The sequence below is a fragment of the Eptatretus burgeri genome, chromosome 2 (genome assembly GCF_056783735.1).
Source record: "Eptatretus burgeri isolate ZD-2024b chromosome 2, Ebu_testis_v1, whole genome shotgun sequence".
Lineage (NCBI taxonomy): Eukaryota > Metazoa > Chordata > Myxini > Myxiniformes > Myxinidae > Eptatretus > Eptatretus burgeri.
Window position 1 is genome coordinate 17,081,117 of NC_140962.1, and position 19,963 is coordinate 17,101,079.

General features: G+C 43.5%; 1 protein-coding gene across 2 annotated transcripts in view; it reads left to right on the plus strand.

The window, feature by feature from the left end:
• Window positions 1-3,776: 3,776 nt before the first annotated feature.
• Window positions 3,777-19,963, plus strand: part of LOC147031493 (enkurin-like) — a 32,903-nt gene continuing 16,716 nt past the window's right edge. Inside the window, exons 1-3 of one of the 2 annotated variants that reach the window (XM_085864107.1) lie at window positions 3,777-3,899; window positions 4,109-4,222; window positions 15,641-15,786. In XM_085864107.1, coding sequence (XP_085720233.1) covers window positions 4,155-4,222; window positions 15,641-15,786 — 214 coding nt within the window. In that variant the 5' untranslated portion in view covers window positions 3,777-3,899; window positions 4,109-4,154. Of the gene's footprint in view, window positions 3,900-4,018; window positions 4,223-15,640; window positions 15,787-19,963 lie in introns of those variants that run through there. The other variant, XM_085864101.1, reaches the window with a different exon arrangement.

Genomic DNA, 19,963 nt, shown 5'->3' on the forward strand with positions numbered 1-19,963 from the left:
GCAAGTAAGCAAACAAGCAAGCAAACAAACAAACAAGCAAACAAACAAACAAGCAAACAAACAAACAAACAAGCAAACAAACAAGCAAGCAAACAAGCAAGTAAGCAAACAAGCAAGTAAGCAAACAAGCAAACAAACAAACAAGCAAACAAACAAGCAAGTAAGCAAACAAGCAAGTAAGCAAACAAGCAAACAAACAAACAAGCAAACAAACAAGCAAGTAAGCAACCAAGCAAGCAAGCAAACAAACAAGCAAGCAAACAAACAAGCAAGTAAGCAAACAAGCAAACAAACAAGCAAGCAAACAAACAAGCAAGCAAACAAGCAAGTAAGCAAACAAGCAAGCAAACAAGCAAACAAACAAACAAGCAAGCAAACAAGCAAGTAAGCAAACAAGCAAGTAAGCAAACAAGCAAACAAACAAACAAGTAAGCAAACAAACAAACAAGCAAACAAACAAGCAAGCAAACAAGCAAACAAACAAACAAGCAAGCAAACAAGCAAGCAAACAAGCAAGTAAGCAAACAAGCAAGTAAACAAACAAGCAAACAAACAAGCAAGTAAGCAAACAAGCAAGCAAGCAAACAAACAAGCAAACAAACAAGCAAGCAAACAAACAAGCAAGCAAACAAACAAGCAAGCAAACAAGCAAGCAAACAAGCAAGCAAACAAACAAGCAAGCAAACAAACAAGCAAGCAAACAAGGCAAGTAAGCAAACAAGCAAGCAAACAAACAAGTAAGCAAACAAACAAACAAGCAAACAAACAACAAAGCAAGCAAACAAGCAAACAAACAAACAAGCAAACAAGCAAGCAAGTAAGCAAACAAGCAAGTAAGCAAACAAGCAAGTAAGCAAACAAGCAAACAAACAAACAAGCAAACAAACAAACAAGCAAACAAGCAAACAAACAAGCAAACAAACAAGCAAACAAACAAGCAAGTAAGCAAACAAGCAAACAAACAAGCAAGCAAACAAACAAGCAAGCAAACAAGCAAGTAAGCAAACAAGCAAGCAAACAAGCAAACAAACAAACAAGCAAACAAACAAGCAAGTAAGCAAACAAGCAAACAAGCAAACAAACAAGCAAGCAAACAAGCAAGTAAGCAAACAAGCAAGTAAGCAAACAAGCAAACAAACAAACAAGTAAACAAACAAGCAAGTAATCAAACAAGTAAGCAAACAACCAAGTAAACAAACAAGCAAACAAACAAGCAAACAAGCAAGCAAGCAAACAAACAAACAAGCAAGCAAACAAACAAGCAAACAAACAAACAAGCAAGCAAACAAACAAACAAGCAAACAAACAAGCAAGCAAACAAGCAAGTAAGCAAACAAGCAAGCAAACAAACAAGCAAACAAACAAGCAAGCAAACAAGCAAGCAAGCAAGCAAACAAACAAGCAAGCAAACAAACAAGCAAGCAAACAAACAAGCAAAAAAACAAACAAGCAAACAAACAAGCAAGCAAACAAACAAACAAGCAAGCAAACAAGCAAGCAAACAAACAAGCAAGCAAACAACCAAGTAAGCAAACAAGCAAGTAAGCAAACAAGCAAACAAACAAACAAGCAAACAAACAAGCAAGTAAGCAACCAAGCAAGCAAGCAAACAAACAAGCAAGCAAACAAACAAGCAAGCAAACAAGCAAGTAAGCAAACAAGCAAGCAAACAAGCAAACAAACAAACAAGCAAGCAAACAAGCAAGTAAGCAAACAAGCAAGTAAGCAAACAAGCAAGCAAACAAACAAGTAAGCAAACAAACAAACAAGCAAGCAAACAAACAAGCAAGCAAACAAGCAAGTAAGCAAACAAGCAAGTAAGCAAACAAGCAAGTAAGCAAACAAGTAAGCAAACAAGCAAGCAAACAAGCAAGTAAGCAAACAAGCAAGCAAACAAGCAAACAAACAAACAAGCAAGCAAACAAGCAAGTAAGCAAACAAGTAAGCAAACAAGCAAGCAAACAAACAAGTAAGCAAACAAACAAACAAGCAAGCAAACAAACAAGCAAGCAAACAAGCAAGTAAGCAAACAAGCAAGTAAGCAAACAAGCAAGTAAGCAAACAAGTAAGCAAACAAGCAAGCAAACAAGCAAGTAAGCAAACAAGCAAGCAAACAAGCAAACAAACAAACAAGCAAGCAAACAAGCAAGTAAGCAAACAAGTAAGCAAACAAGCAAGCAAACAAACAAGTAAGCAAACAAACAAACAAGCAAGCAAACAAACAAGCAAGCAAACAAGCAAGTAAGCAAACAAGCAAGTAAGCAAACAAGCAAGTAAGCAAACAAGTAAGCAAACAAGCAAGTAAGCAAACAAGCAAGCAAACAAGCAAACAAACAAGCAAGCAAACAAGCAAACAAACAAGCAAGTAAACAAACAAACAAGTAAACAAACAAGCAAACAAGCAAGCAAGTAAACAAACACCATTTTTGAAGTCATTATTTTTGGTTCAGAGGGGATTCCAATTTCGAACCGATGACCTCCTGGAGTCCCGGCTCAAAAAGACCATCGAACTACATTTACACCATTGTCTCAGGTGAATTCAGCCACAAACAACAAGGGTACTCGGTAGAGCGCATACCTCCACCATGTAATGCCTGATCCACGAGAACATATCAGACATGTTACATGTTTGAGACGTTGTGCGATATATCGTTTTTGGCCTATTCTCTCAATGGTGAAGAATCACTTTTTTAAATTAAATAATTCTCGTATCCAGATCCAGATTCGGATCTTCACCAAAATCGAATCAATTTGTCGTCGTCACACACCCACACTGTCCACAAAATTTCATCCGAATCCGTACACAACTTTTTGAGAAATCGTGCTATATATAGTTTTTGGCCTAATCTCTCAATGGTGAAGAAAGCAGTTTAAAAATTCTAATAGTCGGATCCGGATCCGGATCTGGATCTCCACCAAAATCTCACCAGTTCGTCCTTGCTACACACCGAACTTGTCCACAAAATTTCATCCGAATCCGTACACAACTTTTTGAGATATCCTGTGCACAGACAAACAAACAGACAAAAAGAGGTGAAAACATAACCTCCTTCACCTGCAGTGCGGTGGTAATAACACACCTCATCATATTAAATCACAAACTACTTTTCCAATAACACCTGATATTCTTCTTCTTCCTCTCCTCTCATGCTTTCTCCTCCTTCTCCTTCTTCTTCAACTCCTTCTTTTATTCTTCACCTCCTTATTTTTCTCCTTGTTCTTCTTCTCCTCCTTCTTCCTCTTCACCTCATTTTCTTCTTTTTCTCCTTCTTCTTCTTCTCCTCGTTCCCCTCCTCCTTACTCCGACTATTATTTGCACATTATTTTGGGGTTTCCCTGGAGAAACTCAACCCAGGCCTTTCACGAACCAGCCGGCCAGTGCTGGTCGTTCTACTTCGAGAAGAAATTCGTCATTTGCTCAGGGTGCCGGCGATAGCTCGCCTGCTCTTTGTGAAGGACACCGTTCAGGTCCACCAACTATAATGTTAACACACGGGACCCCCGTTTAACGTCAATCCGAGGGACTCCCAGTGAAACAGCGGGATGACAGTTTATATAACTCGGGTCGAACTTCGAACCCGGGCTCCACAGCTTTAGGGTACAGGTGAGTGTGTACACCTGCAGGCGCCATCCTACAAACCTCACAACTCGACCTCATGTATTACTATGATAAATAATACGAAGCAGGTGATCGTTATAAACAGTCAGTTACTGCAAATTACCCCGAGTTTTGATTCAATTCCGTACCTCAGCACTGAGCAGAACCGTCACAACGCCTCTTCGTTTCCTAGCAACGCGAAACGCATAGCAACGCGAAACGCATAGCAACGCGAAAGACCGACCCACACGAAAGTCGTCGCAAGAGCTTCGTCGATTTCATTCCTTGTCTGCACCATCAGGTTCGTTAGGAACTCCCGATGTAGACTTCGTTACATTCACGACAAAGCACGTCCCGAAGCTTTGTGCGCCCTCGTCGTCGTCGTCGTTGTTGTTGTTGTTGTTGTTGGTGTTGGTGTTGGTGTTGGTGAAGTTCTGTGGTGGAATGTCGATGTGGATGTGTCCGCATGCTTTTGTTTTGTTTCTCAATGATCGTTCATGTCTCCCGCAGCTCCTTCATTCGGTGTTCCAGTTCGAGACAAAGCGAGGAAGTCGGCATGCTGTCTGAGGAGAGCATCTACAACCTGAGACCTCAGAATATCGAGAAACGACACAAGCCGCCCAGGTAGGTAGGTAGGTAGGTCGGTAGGTCGGCCGACAGTAGCTCTTGTTGTTACCCCGCGCACGGTAAGCGAAAAGCGGGGTAACTGATTGGTCCATCATGTCCGTCCGTCTGTCCGTATGTCCGCAAAGTCGGTTCGTGATGGAGGAGAAGCTTGTTTAAATGGAATGTTATATTTTGAACACCAATGGCAACATGAATCAGTCCAATCACTTCAATCGAAGGGTTCCTGTTGTCTTTGAATACAAAAAAAATAGGGGCAATACCCCTGGGGGGCTCACCTGGTGGGATAATGACCCTGAGGATGGAGTCAACGTGGGACAGAATCATCAAAATATACCAATGAACCAGTGTTAGAGCAAATACACCTCCTTTACATGGCCTTCGACCCCGATTTTTTTTTTATTGTCATGAACAACTTTGGTACACATGGGGGTGATGAAGGTTGTGGTCAAGTTTAATCGAAATCGTGTCTGTAGTTTCAGACAAGAAGTTGCAAGTGTTTATGGACGGACGGACGGACGGACGGACTAACAGACGGACGACGTGCCATCGCATAAGCTCCCCAGAACTGTGTTCCAGATGAGCCAAAAATGGGGGCAACGCCCCCGTGGCTCACCTGGTAGAACCAGCGAACCACCTGTAGGTGTGCATGACCCACGAATCAGCTCATGTTTGAACAAACTTGTGAAAGCACCACATGCAGAGATGATTCCGACCAAGTTACGTCTAAATCAGGTGAATACTTTTTGAGAAGTTAAAAGTAGCAATCCTGGAATGGTAATCACCTTTGACCTATAAATTGACCTACTTAATATGCAACTTTTGTTGGGATTTGCAAGGCATCAGGAGGTCTTGGTCCTCACAAATTGCACAAAGTTTGGTGAAAATAGGACTTTGTTTTAACATCCTGGGTGACGAAGTTTGTGGTCAAGTTTCATCGAAATCGTGTGTTTAGTTTCAGAGAAGAAGATCCGAGTGTTTACATACTGACTCACTGACTGACGCACACCGGGTGATACTAATACCTTACCTGAACCATGTTCCAGATGAGCGAAAAAATGATACCAATGGAAAGCTAATAAGTGTCTCTGGGCCCATTTGGGAGAACCAGGGAACCACTGATCGGTGTGAATGACCCACAAAATATGTAAATGAACCGATGGTTTGAACAAACTTGTGAAAGCACCATTCAGGACAGGTATTAGCATAATAATAATAATATTCTGCACCGTAACACGGCATTTGGATGCAAGGTCTGACGTGAGGGGGGCTCTTCAAAATGGTTGACCCTCACTGTCGCATTGAGGAGATTCGCCAGATTCGAACCAGGCAACTGCAACGGGACCGGTTGGCTACAACAATAGTAAGTGTGGTTTCAGATTTGATTATGTCATATTCATCCTCCCCGCTCCCCCCACCCACCCCCTTCCCCTCTCCAAAGAGCTTAAACATGAATGACATATTGTAAGATAACTTATTTCAATGTGGTAAAAAGGTGTATAACAAGCTCAAATGAGCTAAGATCCTCGTCCTCTTAATGGTGACGTCATAAAAAACGAATATGATGTCATTGTGATGTATCAGGTTTGCGATAAATTATCTGTGCTAATGCCCGGCTTGATTCCCGCAAACAAAATTCAAACAGCTTGCCGAGTTTCAGAGATAATGGTACAGGCGTTTTCCATTAGCGGCGATATTATGACGTCAACTTTTTTTCTCGGAAGAATTTCCAAAATTGGAGATGGTAACTACCTGCGCGTGGGCTTTCTGCATACACATGGCAAGTTTCACAAATATCCGATGAAAACTCTGGGTTGTGAAACAAAAAATGTCAAAAAATAGGAATGGTCATAAAAATTGATATGACGTGATAGTGATGTATCATATGTGCGCCAATTCATCTCTGCTAATGCCCTGTTCGATTCCCGCAAACAGAATTCAAAAAGCTTGCCTAGTTTCGGGAATAATTTTTTAGGCGATTTCCATTAGCGGAGATATTTTGACGTCATAACTTTTTTTTCTCGGAGGAATTTTCAAAATCGGAGATGATTACTGTCTGCGCAGGGTATTTCCACATATATATGCCAAGTTTCAGGAAGTTTCGATGAAAACTGTGGGCTGTGAAACAAAAAAGTCCACAAGAAGAAGATGAAGAACAACAACGCGAGTAAGACCTAGAGATCCTCCACGAGGATCGAAAAATCGATTCATTCATATGTTTACATGAATGAATCGATCCACCATTCACAGAACATCTACTGCGTTCCAGCGATGATTCACGAAGAAAATAAAATTTTGTTTTCATTGGCAAAGCACTGCTCACATGTTCTCAATTGTTTTCCCATTTTTATTTGTTGTATCAGCTGAGACAGATGTAAGTTAAAACCCCAACTGCTGAAGAACATTAGGTCGGCTACATATTTTATATTATTATCTCAATTAAAGGTCTTCACCTCACACGCGTAGCGCAAAGCAGGGTGAAGCAATTCCCTCACTCTGTCTGTCTGTCAGACTATGATCGAGTGAATACTTAATTTCAATTGCATTTTATATTTTGAACGCTGGAGAACACGAATCGCAACATGAATCCGAACACGAACCTGCAGTTCAGTACTTTGGCTCTTAATTTGGAAAATTGTACGGAACCTCATCCCAAGTGCGTGCACTCAGCCTGGTAAATAATTGAATTTCCTCAGTCTGTCTGCCTGTCTGACAGTCAAACAAAATTAAAAATCATTCCAAATAGGAAACTTATCGTTTTTAGGGACGTCATAAAGGACACAAACAACAGGCATTAGTAACTAATTTAACGTGTTAAATATGCTGGTGTAAAAGGTAAACTTCCAATTCAATGGGTTTTTTTTTCTCCAGCCTTTAAAACTTTTATTATATTTCAATTGAACTATTTCAATTGAAAATCCCAAACCACTGCTCACCTTCACTCATTTATTCCTCTCTTTTTCCATCTGCGGAACCACCTTCGACACTCTCTTGAGATCTCATTCTTCTCTCCCAGTCTTCAAGACGGCTGTTCACTACCATGTCAGTTCACCACCCCCATCCAAAGCCATGATCTTTTCTGCACCTGTTAAACTACTCCCTTCCCTCCCAAAATTTTGCTAATGTGTCCATCTTGTTGACACCTTGCGTTCTCCTCTACCCCTCAATATAACCTGCACCTTTTGTTTGTCCGTTTCCGTGTACTTTCGTCCGCCCTGCTGTTGGCATTTCCCCCTTTTCCTGTGGTCCCCTTTGTTATGTTTTATCCTGGTCTGTTCTGTGTTCTAGATCTTCCACAAGCCTAGACCATGTGTTCAAAAAAATATTACTATGGTTCAATAAATGAATAATGAACACCAAGTAATTACCATGATTAAATGTGTATCTTGATGCTAATGCTGAAAATAGAATATAAAAAATAATTAATTTTCTTCCTGTTAATTGAGGGCACTTATTTTTAAGCCTCCACTAATGAAGTCAATGGAGGCATCATGTTTTTGGGATGGCCGTATGTACGTACGTCCATCTGCACGTGCTAATTTTCTCCTTTTTCTCTGCAACTGCTAATCCGATTGACACAAAATTTTCACCATAGGTGTAACGACTCATGTAGAATGTTTCATGATAATTATGATATAATAGGTCACATGGTGTGGGAAACTTTGGACATCTGTATCTCTGAAACCTCTCCATGGAAAAAATAGAAACTTGGCAGTATCTCAAGTAATCCCAGGTCAGGTCAGGTATGGGAGCATGCGCCAGAGCAGCGCATCGCTGTGTCCACTTTCCGTTGGTACTCCAGGGACCTCTGTCTGGCCATCCCCCAGGCAGATGCCTGGTCTATTCCCATCTCCTTGAGATGCTGATCAACCTGCTGTAACCAGGAGGCACGTGGTCGGCCCATTGGCCTCCTCCACTCATGAGGCTCCCTCGCTGAGAGAACCTGGTGAGCAGGTTCAGCATCAGGAAAACGAGCCACATGTCCATACAGCTGCAGCTGATGCTCACAGACTATGCAGGTAACAAATCTCATTTGAGTCTCTCTCAACAACTGCTCATTGGACACAAAGTCCGACCAGCGATAGCCAAGGATTCTCCGAAGAGACCTGGTGCCAAAGGAATTAAGTCTCCATCTCAGATCCCTGGTCAGAGTCGGTCTCACATCCTTAGAGAAAGACTGGAAGCACCAAGGACCTGAAGACTCGGACTTTTCTCCTCTCGCACAGGTACCGGCAGCACCACACCCCATGATCCAGTGAATCCATGACTCCCCAGGCCCGACCCAGATGTCTGTTGACCTCATGCTCACAGCCAGCAGAGACATAAATATCACTGCCAAGGGAAGTGAATCTCTCCGTGACCTCAACATCCTCGCCACAAACAGTTACAGACAGGATAACAGCATCCAAGATGTCATTGAAAGCCAGTATCTTAATTTTGACACAAGAAACCCATAATTCCAGTGGCACCGACTCCTCATTCAGCACCTCAAGGGCCCCCAAAAGGATATCTAGAGTCTCCGCAAAGATGACTGCATCATCTGTGAAATCAACGTCTGAGATCTCGACATTCCCAAACGATGCACCGCAGCTTGATCTCGCTGACATACTCCCCAGAATCCAATCCATACAGACAATGAAAAGTGTGGGGGCCAGCACACACCCCTGACAAACTCCAGTAACAACTGGAAATAAGTCAGACATTGTATCACCATATTTCACAGCACTCTCAGTACCAGATTATAGTTCAGATATCAGATTGATCAGTTTTGGTGAAACCCCAAGAAGACCAAGAATCCTCCAGAGGCCATTCTGATTCACTGATTCAAATGCTTTCCAGAGATCAACATAGGCTGCAAGCAGCCCCTGCCGTAACTCTCGACTGCATTTGGTGAGGACCCGAAGAGCAAGGATTCGGTCAATCATTGACCTCTTTGGTGTAAAGCCTGACTGCTCTGGACCCTGGTGCTCAAGCAGATGGTGGCGAACCCTCTCAATAATTATCCAAGCAAAGACCTTGCCCAGCACTGAGAGCAGTGTCACCCATTGGTAGTTGTTGTAGTCTTGACGATCAGTCGATCACCCTTCCCTTTCCGGAGAGGGACAACAAGGCCCCTTTTCCAGTCAGTTGGGATGATGCATTTGTTCCAGGCAGAGCACAGAGCTGCATACACCAACACGAGTTCACCATTTCCACCAGCATTGAGAAGTCTAACATGGATGCCACACATCCCAGGAGCGTTACCCTATTTCAACCGGTTCACCGCAGTCTGTGTTTCCACAAACGAAGCTCGTCCACAGTTCATTTGAGGGTCAGCAATAGAGAAAATAACACCCCTGACATCCAATTCGACAGCTGGTGGATCAACCTGGTACAGCCACTCAAAGTAACCAGCCCAGCGGGTCTTCACTTCGGACTCCTCTGTCAAGAGCCCACCACCCTCTGCTCTAACTGCAGTACACCGAGGGATGAGCTTGGAGGAACGCAATGCGTGAATTCCCCTGTAAGCAGGACGAGAATCGCTTGGCCACAGGTAATGCTCTACCCCCTCACATATTCCTCGCACATATGCCTCCTTGTCCACCCTTAGTGCATACAGTTTTACGCCTCTGCTCCCTGAACATCTTAGCTCTGCCATTCAGCCTGGCCCTGTGACTCTGGTCAATGGTATCCAGTGCCCCTTGAGAGATAAAATTCTTCCTCACCCAACGGTGAGTTCCAAGACATTCACCAGCAACGTCAAGGATGGTGGTCTTGAAGGCACTCCACAACTCTTCAGGATCCCCCAAAGCAGCCAGACCCCCCAAATCTCCACTCAGCCTGTTCGCAAACTCCTCACCTACCCTGTCATTCTTGAGCTTGCCAACATGCAGCCTCGGCTCGGATGGTACCATTTTCCTGGATTTATGCTGCAACTTCAGAGTTGCTACAACAAGCTTGTGTTCAGTATTGAGGAACTGAGCACTCTGGTAGACCCTACAGTTCTGGATCATCCTCCAGCGACCATCATCGAGCATGTGGTCAATCTGCTTTGCCACACCACCAGCATTGGAATACCAAGTCCAGCGATGAACCTGTGGGTGCTGAAACCATGAACCAGCCACCCTCAGTCCATGACTTCTTGCAAAGTCAAGGAACTTAGTGCTATTCACAGTTCCAGACTCATCGGGACCAACACATGTCTCATAACCATTCCTATAAGTTCCAGTCGATGCGTTGAAATCCCCCAAGGCTATAAGAGTATCTAGCCTGGGGCACTGATCAACCACAGACTCGAGCGTGGCATAGAATGTGTCCTTCATGGTGAGATCACTCACCTCAGTTGGAGCATATTCAGAGACCAGGGAAATGACCCCCAAGGAGTGACGAATCCTTCATCTCATAATATGCTCGTTGACCGGTGTTACCTCGATTATCATTGGAGTCAGCTTATTGGACACAGCTGCAGCAACTCCTTGGGCATGGTAACCATCAGAGTGACCAGACCAAGAGTAGGTGTAACCACCCTCCATGATCTCGGCACAATCTGGTCTCCAAACCTCAGAGAGTGCTGCAATGTCCAAATGTCCAAACGCTTGAGCTCAGATGATAAAAGAGACAGGTGATTATCCTCTTTTGGGGATAGGCCATTCCAGGCACCCACCCGAAGGGACCGTCTCAGATTAATCCAAGGAGACCGCCTTCTGGTGGACGACACCTCAGCACCACCCCAACACACACGACTGCAATCTGACCCAGGAAGGTTACCCTGTGGTTTCCCTCTGATCATCAAAGATAGGGGGTCCCGAAGACTTTGCCCCAATCCTGTCATCCGGTGAGCTGCCCTGCGAAGGGCACACGAGGTACTCCCACAGAGTGGGTTTTCAGATTTTTTTGTGCTTTTCGTATGCTTTGCAGAATGAAGGGTTTTATGTTGGCCGGAGTGAAAATCCTGCCACCAACCTCCCAATAAAAAGTAACCCAACTGCAGGAGGACATCCACAGACACAGTTGAGCACTAGAAATGGATGGCCTTTCGCTCACAAGGAAGCTCCTTTGCCCTTTGACAGGTTTTGTTTTTAATTCTCCTGGGTCTCCATATCATACACCCTCCTCACCAAGAAAATTGGTGGGGGTACTCCCCATGGGAAATAAGTGTGGTGTTTTTTTTTGATGATGTCATAGGTGGCTTCATTATGACTTCATAATTGCATACTTCTAACACTTCATCAGATCAGTATGAAAATTTTGAAGGTCATCTGGAGATAAATTGTGTGGGGGGAAAAAAAATTGATGTCATTGGTTACGTGGTTTAGCAGCCATATGTTTTTTTTTTTTTTAAACATAAAACTTTCAAAAATCCTCTTCTCGAAAATGGCTGATTTGATTGAGGTGAAACGTTGCAGGTATGATCGCCTATTCATGCTGTACAAAACGTTTTCCATCTATGATGTCATTGGTCACATGGTTTGGCAGCTATGATTTTTTGAAGAATAAACCTTTAAAAATGCTGTTCTCTAGAACAGCTTGACAGATCAAGGGGAAACTTCACCAACATGTTCCCCCAAGCTTTGGGGATACCAGGATGTTCACGAATAATTAATAGGTCACATGGTCTGGCAGCCATATTGGATTGAACAAAAATCTTTGAAATTATTTCTCTTGAACCACTTCATCAATCGATGTGAAATGTCAGTTATGATCTAGTTCATGGAGAATACATGTTTTAAATTTCAACCTGATCAGATGCATGGTCTGGCAGCCAGAATTATTTAATATTTTTGAATCTGGATTCAGGGATTTAAATCAATCTTGGGTAAAATTACTGCATGTATAATGATATGATAATGTGGGTGGAGGCATATCTGGTGACGTCCCAATGTCGATGAATGCCCTTGTAGTTCCTTATGTTTTTCATCATGCAGTATTTCGTTTATTTTTTTGTTTGTTTTACAAATTACTCAATGTGTAACATTTGAAAGTGGGAACATGCCAAAAATTACTTCGAGCTATTAACACTACAGCCCTGCCAAATACGAGGAAATCTGCAGATGTAGACTACATAACTCGAAAATTAAAATCTGTTGTGCCTCTCAATCCATAGACTATTTGTATTCGTCACCACTTCTCCATATAATGAGTCAAGTCAGAACACAAACACAAAGCTTGTGTCCACAGCTTCCTCGATGACAAACAAACCTCCATGGAGGGTGCGAGGAGGCTATTCACTGGAATACACTTTTCTATACTTCGTATTCATTTACATTTGACACTTTGCAATATGTCGCCTAGGATTGTATCTTTATGTCTTTCATTCAGCAAGAACCACGAAGCATTTTCATAATTGTCAGTCTCTGCCAGTGATGAGACATCGGCGTATGTCGAGATAATAGTATTAGAATAACTACGATGATAAATTTCCCTTACTTTACGAGCTGAATACCAGTTATCCAACAATGGGTATACTGTATTGTGATGTCATGTACACCAACAAGCCTGGTGTTGGCTTAGTGGCTCGGATGGCGGCTTGGGATCCTAGGGTCCTGAGTTCAAGCCCCGTTGGCCGCTGAATTAAAATACACCAGGAGGTTGACTCAGCATGTCATCCTTCCGAGGTCGGCAAAATGTGCACCAGTGTACTGGTAAGGGGGACACTGCATCAGCGGCATAGCCGCGTCCCAACCAATGATGCAACCAGCAGCCACAGGCTGCACTCGATAGAGAGAGATATAAAGCAACAGCTCATGATGCTGGGATCCACGGTTCAAATCCCAATATGTATTTGGCCATCCTTGACTAATGTTCTTATAATTAATGGACTGTTTAATGAGTAAACACACACAGGTCTACTAATGGCTTTGTCCTACATGATGATTTATGTGCAAGCTCCTCCATGAACCTTAGATCACTGAAACAAAATGATTTAGCCTGTGTATTAGGACCTTTATGTGGTATGATATTCCTCAAAATGTTATTGTTCCATTGTTTATTTGCATTCTTCTGGTCCACACTTGCTACCATTGGTTATGAGAACTAGGCCCAGTCACTTGATTGATAATTCCATTGTTTGGTGATGTTTCAACTCTTACAGAATCTGTATTTAGACAACATATCGCCCCTTAGCCTCGCTCAAAAGGGATAAGCTTTTATAGTGAGTGCGTGTATTTTAAATCCTCCGACAAGAAAGGTTGGTTTAATATCTAGAGGTAAAACTATCTCTACTATATTGGGTCGCCGAAATAGGTGACCCGTATTGTCAGTAATTCTGTCTGTTTGTTTGGATGTTTGTTTGTTTGGATGTTTGTTCGTTTGTCATCAGCATAATTGGTAGTAAACGTGGGTGGATTTTGACCAAACTCGGGTGGTAGGTACATCTTATGACCTAGTGCTTTGGAAATTGTGATGGTTGCTAGGGACGCTTTGGTTCCCTAGCAACAACCGAAAAACCTTCAAAATCGGTACCGTTCATGTGAAATCAATTCTGAAAGCCATTATCCCATGTAGGGTTATGAAATTTGGCACGAATGATCTACAGGTGATGCTTTATCAAATATATTCCGGTTTTTGTGGTATATGGAATACTTTACCCGCAGCGCCCCCGACAATTAGGGTATGCACGAAAATTGGCGAAAATTGAAGGCCCCCTAGCGACCAGGTGAGTGCATCGATACGAATGAAACTTTGCAGCTTCATTGTACTCAATGAGTACTACAACTTTGCCTCAGGATATATTGACCGATTTCACTTAGGTCAGGGGTCAAAGGTCAATTAGTGAAAAAATCGACAATATGCGAGAGCTGGAGGTGCCTTAGCGCCAAATGCTACTCCTCCTAGGGTTACGGTCGGATGGTCATGAAAATTCACACTAATCGTCTGGAATACATTGTGCACAAACGATCAAGCCGGATTTTCGATTTAGATCTTTGTTCACCCACAGCACCCCCTCGAACTTTGGGGATTCCCGATTTCAAACCGCATTTTCGGTACTTTTCATTCAAATGGATACCGAGTGGTTCTCAGAAGATGGAATTGGATGAGATTTGATATGCATAATCTTAAGGTCATTCCCTATCCGCTATATGACATCCATTTTGCTCTATATCTTATAGTTTCCATGCTCGGCGACCCATCTCCGCCTACCGGCTTGTCATACAATGAATCAGTCAATTATTTACACTGCTCCCTCCAAATTCTGTCTCTCAGTGCTGCATGGCAATATCCCTGGGCGTCGAAGGTGCCCCGGCAATGTCGCATGCTGGAGGATTTGTTATTTATTTATTTAGCATGGGGGCAGTGTACTTTGAATACACTTATCCTTGTTTATTCCTCTTTCTTCCCACCTGTGACTATGGAACCACCGACCATACTCTCTTCAGTCTCATTCTTCCCTCCAGGTCTTCAAGACAGCTGTTCACCACCATCTCAAGTCATCGCACATCCAAAATCATTATCTTTTCCACACCTATTAAACCATCCCTCCAAAAAAGTTCGCTGATGTATCCATATCGTCCCCTCTTTACATTCTCCCTTACTCCTCATCATTACCTGCAACCCTTGTTTGTCTGTCTCCTTCTACTTTCTCCCTCTGCCCTGCTGTTGATGCTTTCCCCTTTCTTCTGCTTTCCCTTTATTATGTTGTGTCCTGGTTTGTTCTGTGTCATAGGTCTTCCATGAGCATGGAGTATGTAGAGAAAAAAGAAAAAAAAACACAAAAGTACATGGACAGACAGATGATCAGTCAGTCGGACGGAGCTCATTTTAATGTCCGCCATCTCCAAGCTTGTCAGGAGGACAGGGGGTGAAAAGGGAACAACAGGATAATAAGAATGAGCTTTTCTGCAGGTAACTTCTGGCTTTAATAGTGTGGCACCTTTCTTGCCAAACAGGATGGTGCAAAGGCCACACGCTTACATTTGAGCTGTCTCGTTTGGTTCAATTCCTGACTCGACTAAAAACTCGGATTGGTGCGGGGCGATGCATCACAAATTGTACGGTCATCCATCACATGGATGTAAACTGCATGTCCATCTGCTATCATTAATAGGTGGATGATAAACATCCCATGGTGTTTTTCACAAACAGTGAGTGCGTTATCACCAGTACCCTGAATAAGTTGTAAATTCCTGCCCAAATTAGCTTGAGCCAAATTTCCTCCTTAGGTGACTGCACAAGAAGGTGGGTTTATAATTGTGGGTGTGAAAGAATCAGTAGTAGTTGGGAGATAATGTATGTTCTTGGTGGAAAATGCAAGCAACTTGGTTTATCTAACAGCATTTATGTACTGTATGACTCTCCAATCTACATTCTTGTCTTGAAATCTGCAAGGACGATGCATTTTTCATGAATCTCTGTTTCAAAATTCCAATTCATCATCCAGTCCTAACTAGACTCGCCAAAAGAAGGGTCTAAGTGTTTGATGAACTGTGTGGTTGTTCTCAGGTACATTTCTCAATTTAAGAATCAGCTGTGGCTGGAGCAACAACCCAACAAAACAAAGATGAAGACAATGGGACCTATGAAGGTGGTGATTCCCTCTCCAAAAACTTATCTACGGAAGCATTCTCAGGAACCTCGGCTGCCTGAAAGTAAGCAGATCGAGCTATGGAAGTGAAATATGTGAAATTAAGGCTCCCTGATAAAGCCGCACACGATAAACACATGAATAGAGGTGTTTCATTCATTTCAGGTTATTATAAGCATCAAAGTGACTGCAATGGTTGACTATTTTGAAGACCCCCATTGTCGGATCTGTATCTGAATGCCATGTTACTGTATAGAGTGGGAGCCCAAAATGGTCCAGCATCATGCTGATTGGTGTCATGTGTCTTTATCTAATTAGGCTGAGCAACTTAAGTCATGTGATACAGTCTTCTATGGTATGAGGTGTGGAGACCGCACCCAATTATTCCCTTAATGGGTCCTCTAAAACCACCAAATGAAGCCAGAATCCCCACAGCCAGAATCACCCTGAGACCAGGTATATTAATAAGAACCACAATGATGGTGACGGAGAGGGAATGTACAACAAGCAATGCAATAATCGACAATAAAACCCCCCTTACACCACTACCGAATACGCGTCCACGAAGTAACGAACGAGCGGAAACCTTAATTATCCAACTTAAGGCCAAATCGTAACTGCCAAACCAGTCATTGTACGGGAGGCCAACAACAAAGTCAGACAAGAGAGAAATACCCTGGCACACAGGAACCGATGCAAAGAGTCACAGTTGTGTCTTTGCTGCAGGTCAGCGGGCCCCACAGGCCCGGTGTGAGTGTGTACCAAGGAGTAGAGGCATGGCTGGCTGGGTGGGGTATGGCACAGCACCAGAGCTTGAGCAGACTCCGAGCAGCTTCCCCAGAGATTGGTTCTGGGCATCTCATCACCCCCCGCTGCGTGCGCCTTTATCGTCTCTGACCTCCACCTCACACCGTGACATCCAGCACCCCTCCCCACTCACTCACCATTGGGCACTGATCATCTTTGCGGGCAGAGTGGCCCTGTTGTGACCTTTCCCCCTGCCACAACTTAGAGGCAAACTGTAGTGATTGCGATGCTTGTTAAGCTTTTTCTGCCTGGATGGCCGAGTGAACATGAAAAAGACACATAAAGGACTGATTCCAAAGGGAACTAGAAGGGCACTCTTCGACATCGTCGCCACATATGCTTCCACCCACATTATTACATCACTTGTATGAAAGCCCAACAAAAATGATGGTTGAGAATTCCTTTCTTTAAATTATTCAAAGGGACTAGAAGATTTGATGTTTCATAGCAAGAAGCGTTATTTTAAAACACTACATGTACAAATGTTACTCTATTTTCTTTATCTTCAGGGATGTTTCATTTTGATGGTACAGCCTCGTGAGCGTGCCAAAGTCTGAAGCCTCGGCCTAGCGTCAGGTGTGCTGATATCTTATTTATTTATGAGACATTTCACGTTCGGAAATGAACACTCCTTTACTCTGCACACGTTGGACATCATGTGCAGTGAATTTCACCTCCCTGCACCTTGTATTTATTGGTTTTTTTATTTTTAGGTTTCTGTACACTGCCATTGATGCCTAGTTGCAAGTCACTGTCTACATATCCAATAGAAGAGAAGTAATTACTTTTTTTATGCAAAATGTTTTTCGAGTTTGTTATCCTCAAAAATAGACCGTGGTGAACACACAGTCATGTTTAAAGAGTGGCCTTTAAAACCCTACTTAAATTGTCTGTGCTTATGAAGGGGGACAGACAAATACACATTGTGTTTTATATCAGTTGATTATACATGTTTGTACCAAGTTTGATTTAAATTACTGAACCCAGATTCAAAATATTCAACAATTCTGCCTGCCAGACTGGGCATCCGACCAGGAATAAATTTCAAACATATATTCCCCATGACAACGAGATCATAATTATGAACTTTCACTTCTATTGATGAAGTGGATTTAAAGAGAAATAATTTTTAAAAGATTTTTTTTCAATCCAATATGGCTGCCAGACGATGTCACCTCTTAATTATTTATGAACATCCTAGTATTCCAAAGGCTTGGGGAACATGTGGAAGAAGTTTCTCCTCGATATGTCAAGCCGTTCTGGAGAAGACGATTTTTAAAGGTTTATTCTTCAAAAAATCATAACTGCCAAACCATGTGACCTATGATGTCATATTATGTGGAGAACGTTTTGTTCCTCATGAATAGGTGATCTTACCTGTAAAGGTTCGCCTCAATCTGTTTAGCTGTTTCGGAGAAGAAGATTACTGAAGGTTTTATGTTAATAACAAATATGGCCGCCAAACCACGTGACCAATGACGTCATCAATTTTTCCCCCATACCATTTTTTCCCCAAGACGACCCTCAAAGTTTTATTACTGATCGGATAAAACATTCAACATATGCAATTATGATGTCATGACATAGCCCCCAAGGACATCAAAAAAAAATCACACTTATTTCCCACGAGCAAATACAACCCGTCGCTTCACTGATGGGGACAATAAAGGGGGGGGAGGGAGAGAAAGAGAGGGGCAGGTGTAGGGTGAGAGGGGGAGGGGAGGCAGAGAGGATGAAGAATGGGGAGCTCGGGGGGGAGGTGGGGAGAGTGACGCCTCACCAAACATTGCTATTCACTGCGGAAGGGAACCGCTTCCCTCCAAGGCAATAGCAACCATCACACAGCGGTCCCTCGACAGTTATTCCATTAATCTACGTTCAGATAGCCCCTTCCCTTTTGGCTAGCTCTAGCGGGACAACGGGACAGTGCATTGTGTGGATCCCATAGCGAGGTCTGTTTACACCACTCTAACTTCATTTCTACTCTTCTTTTCTGCTTATTCCTGAGGTAAATCCGAATTTGGGTCCTCGCGGAAACCAACACGTGCAGCACGTGCCGCGACTGGGGGAGGGGAATAGGAAAGCCATGACAACACCACACGAGCATCGACAGCGCAGCTATGAAGATACAGCGATAACCTCGAAGGAACCTCTGCCGCAAGCACGAGATGATTGTCTGACGTCTGTCATGTTGTTTTTCACAACACAGAAGCAAATGACCCAATTTCGGCGAGAGCGTGGCTGGCAGCTTGGTGCCAATAACTACATCGTCAGAGGCTGATAATAGAAAAACAACAACCATGCCACGTTGTACAGGACACAAGTGTGCAAGATACGGGCGGCGCGTTCTTTTCAACCCATTTCGTGATTTAATTATATTGGCATCCTTTTTTCCCTCCATTTCTCCATCTGATACTTATACCTATATTCCTTTTCATTCCAAACCTCCATATAATTATTGTATCCGATTGTTTCTCTCAATTCCTGACTCAGATCGGGGTTGGCCCCGCATACACGAAAGCAGAATCGGGCGAACGCGAGCGCTGACCATGTGGGCCATGGCGGATCCGCATGTACTGTACGAAAAATGCTCGATGGCCGGCAGACCCGTGCTTAGCTCGTGACACGTTATCATACAGAGCAGGGCATGGATGTCACACAACACTGCGAACACGATAGCAGATATGGGTGTACACGCACGTGGCCACGTGTTCTATGGTGGGTCCGCACTTACTGTTCGGAACGTGCTCGATGGTGGGCAAACCCGTTCGCAGCCGTGATACCTTATCATTGCACAGAGCAGGGCACGAATGGCACGCATCTTGTTCTGATCTGTGCATGGGTTTATCCTAACATCTTACCATCTGTGCATGGGTTTACCCTAACACCTTACCGTTGGTCCTCGCTGGCCGCCGCGGGTGTTCCCTGTGTCCGAGCGGCATTTGTCTCTGGACAGCTTGGCTCTGGACACGCCTGAGCGGTATTTATATCTGGACAGGAGTTTGTCTCCAGATGTGTCTGAGCGGTGCTCGTCTCTGGAGGCATCGAGGCGGTGTTTGTCTCCAAACGTGTCTGGGCGGCGTACCCCCGAAGTACTACTTGGGAGTGAGGCTGATATTATGAAGGCTTTGCTGGGAAACTAATTTAGGCACGTTTTGGGCCTACCGCCTGATGGAAGATCACCAAAGTTCTTTCCATGCCAACCGACCACCTACAGGCACCTATCCCTCTCCACATCACTGCATCGCTTCTTCAGTCCCCAACTTGCCACCTCTCTCTATACTCCCCAAAGCATTGCTTTCGTTAATTTCCATTCAGTATTTCTCATAGCATTTCATTTTGGTTTCCCATTTGATGATCCATAGATCATTTGTTTCAGTTTCACGTTTCTGCATCAGTTTCACTTTGGAACATCAGTTTCGACTCATCATCAC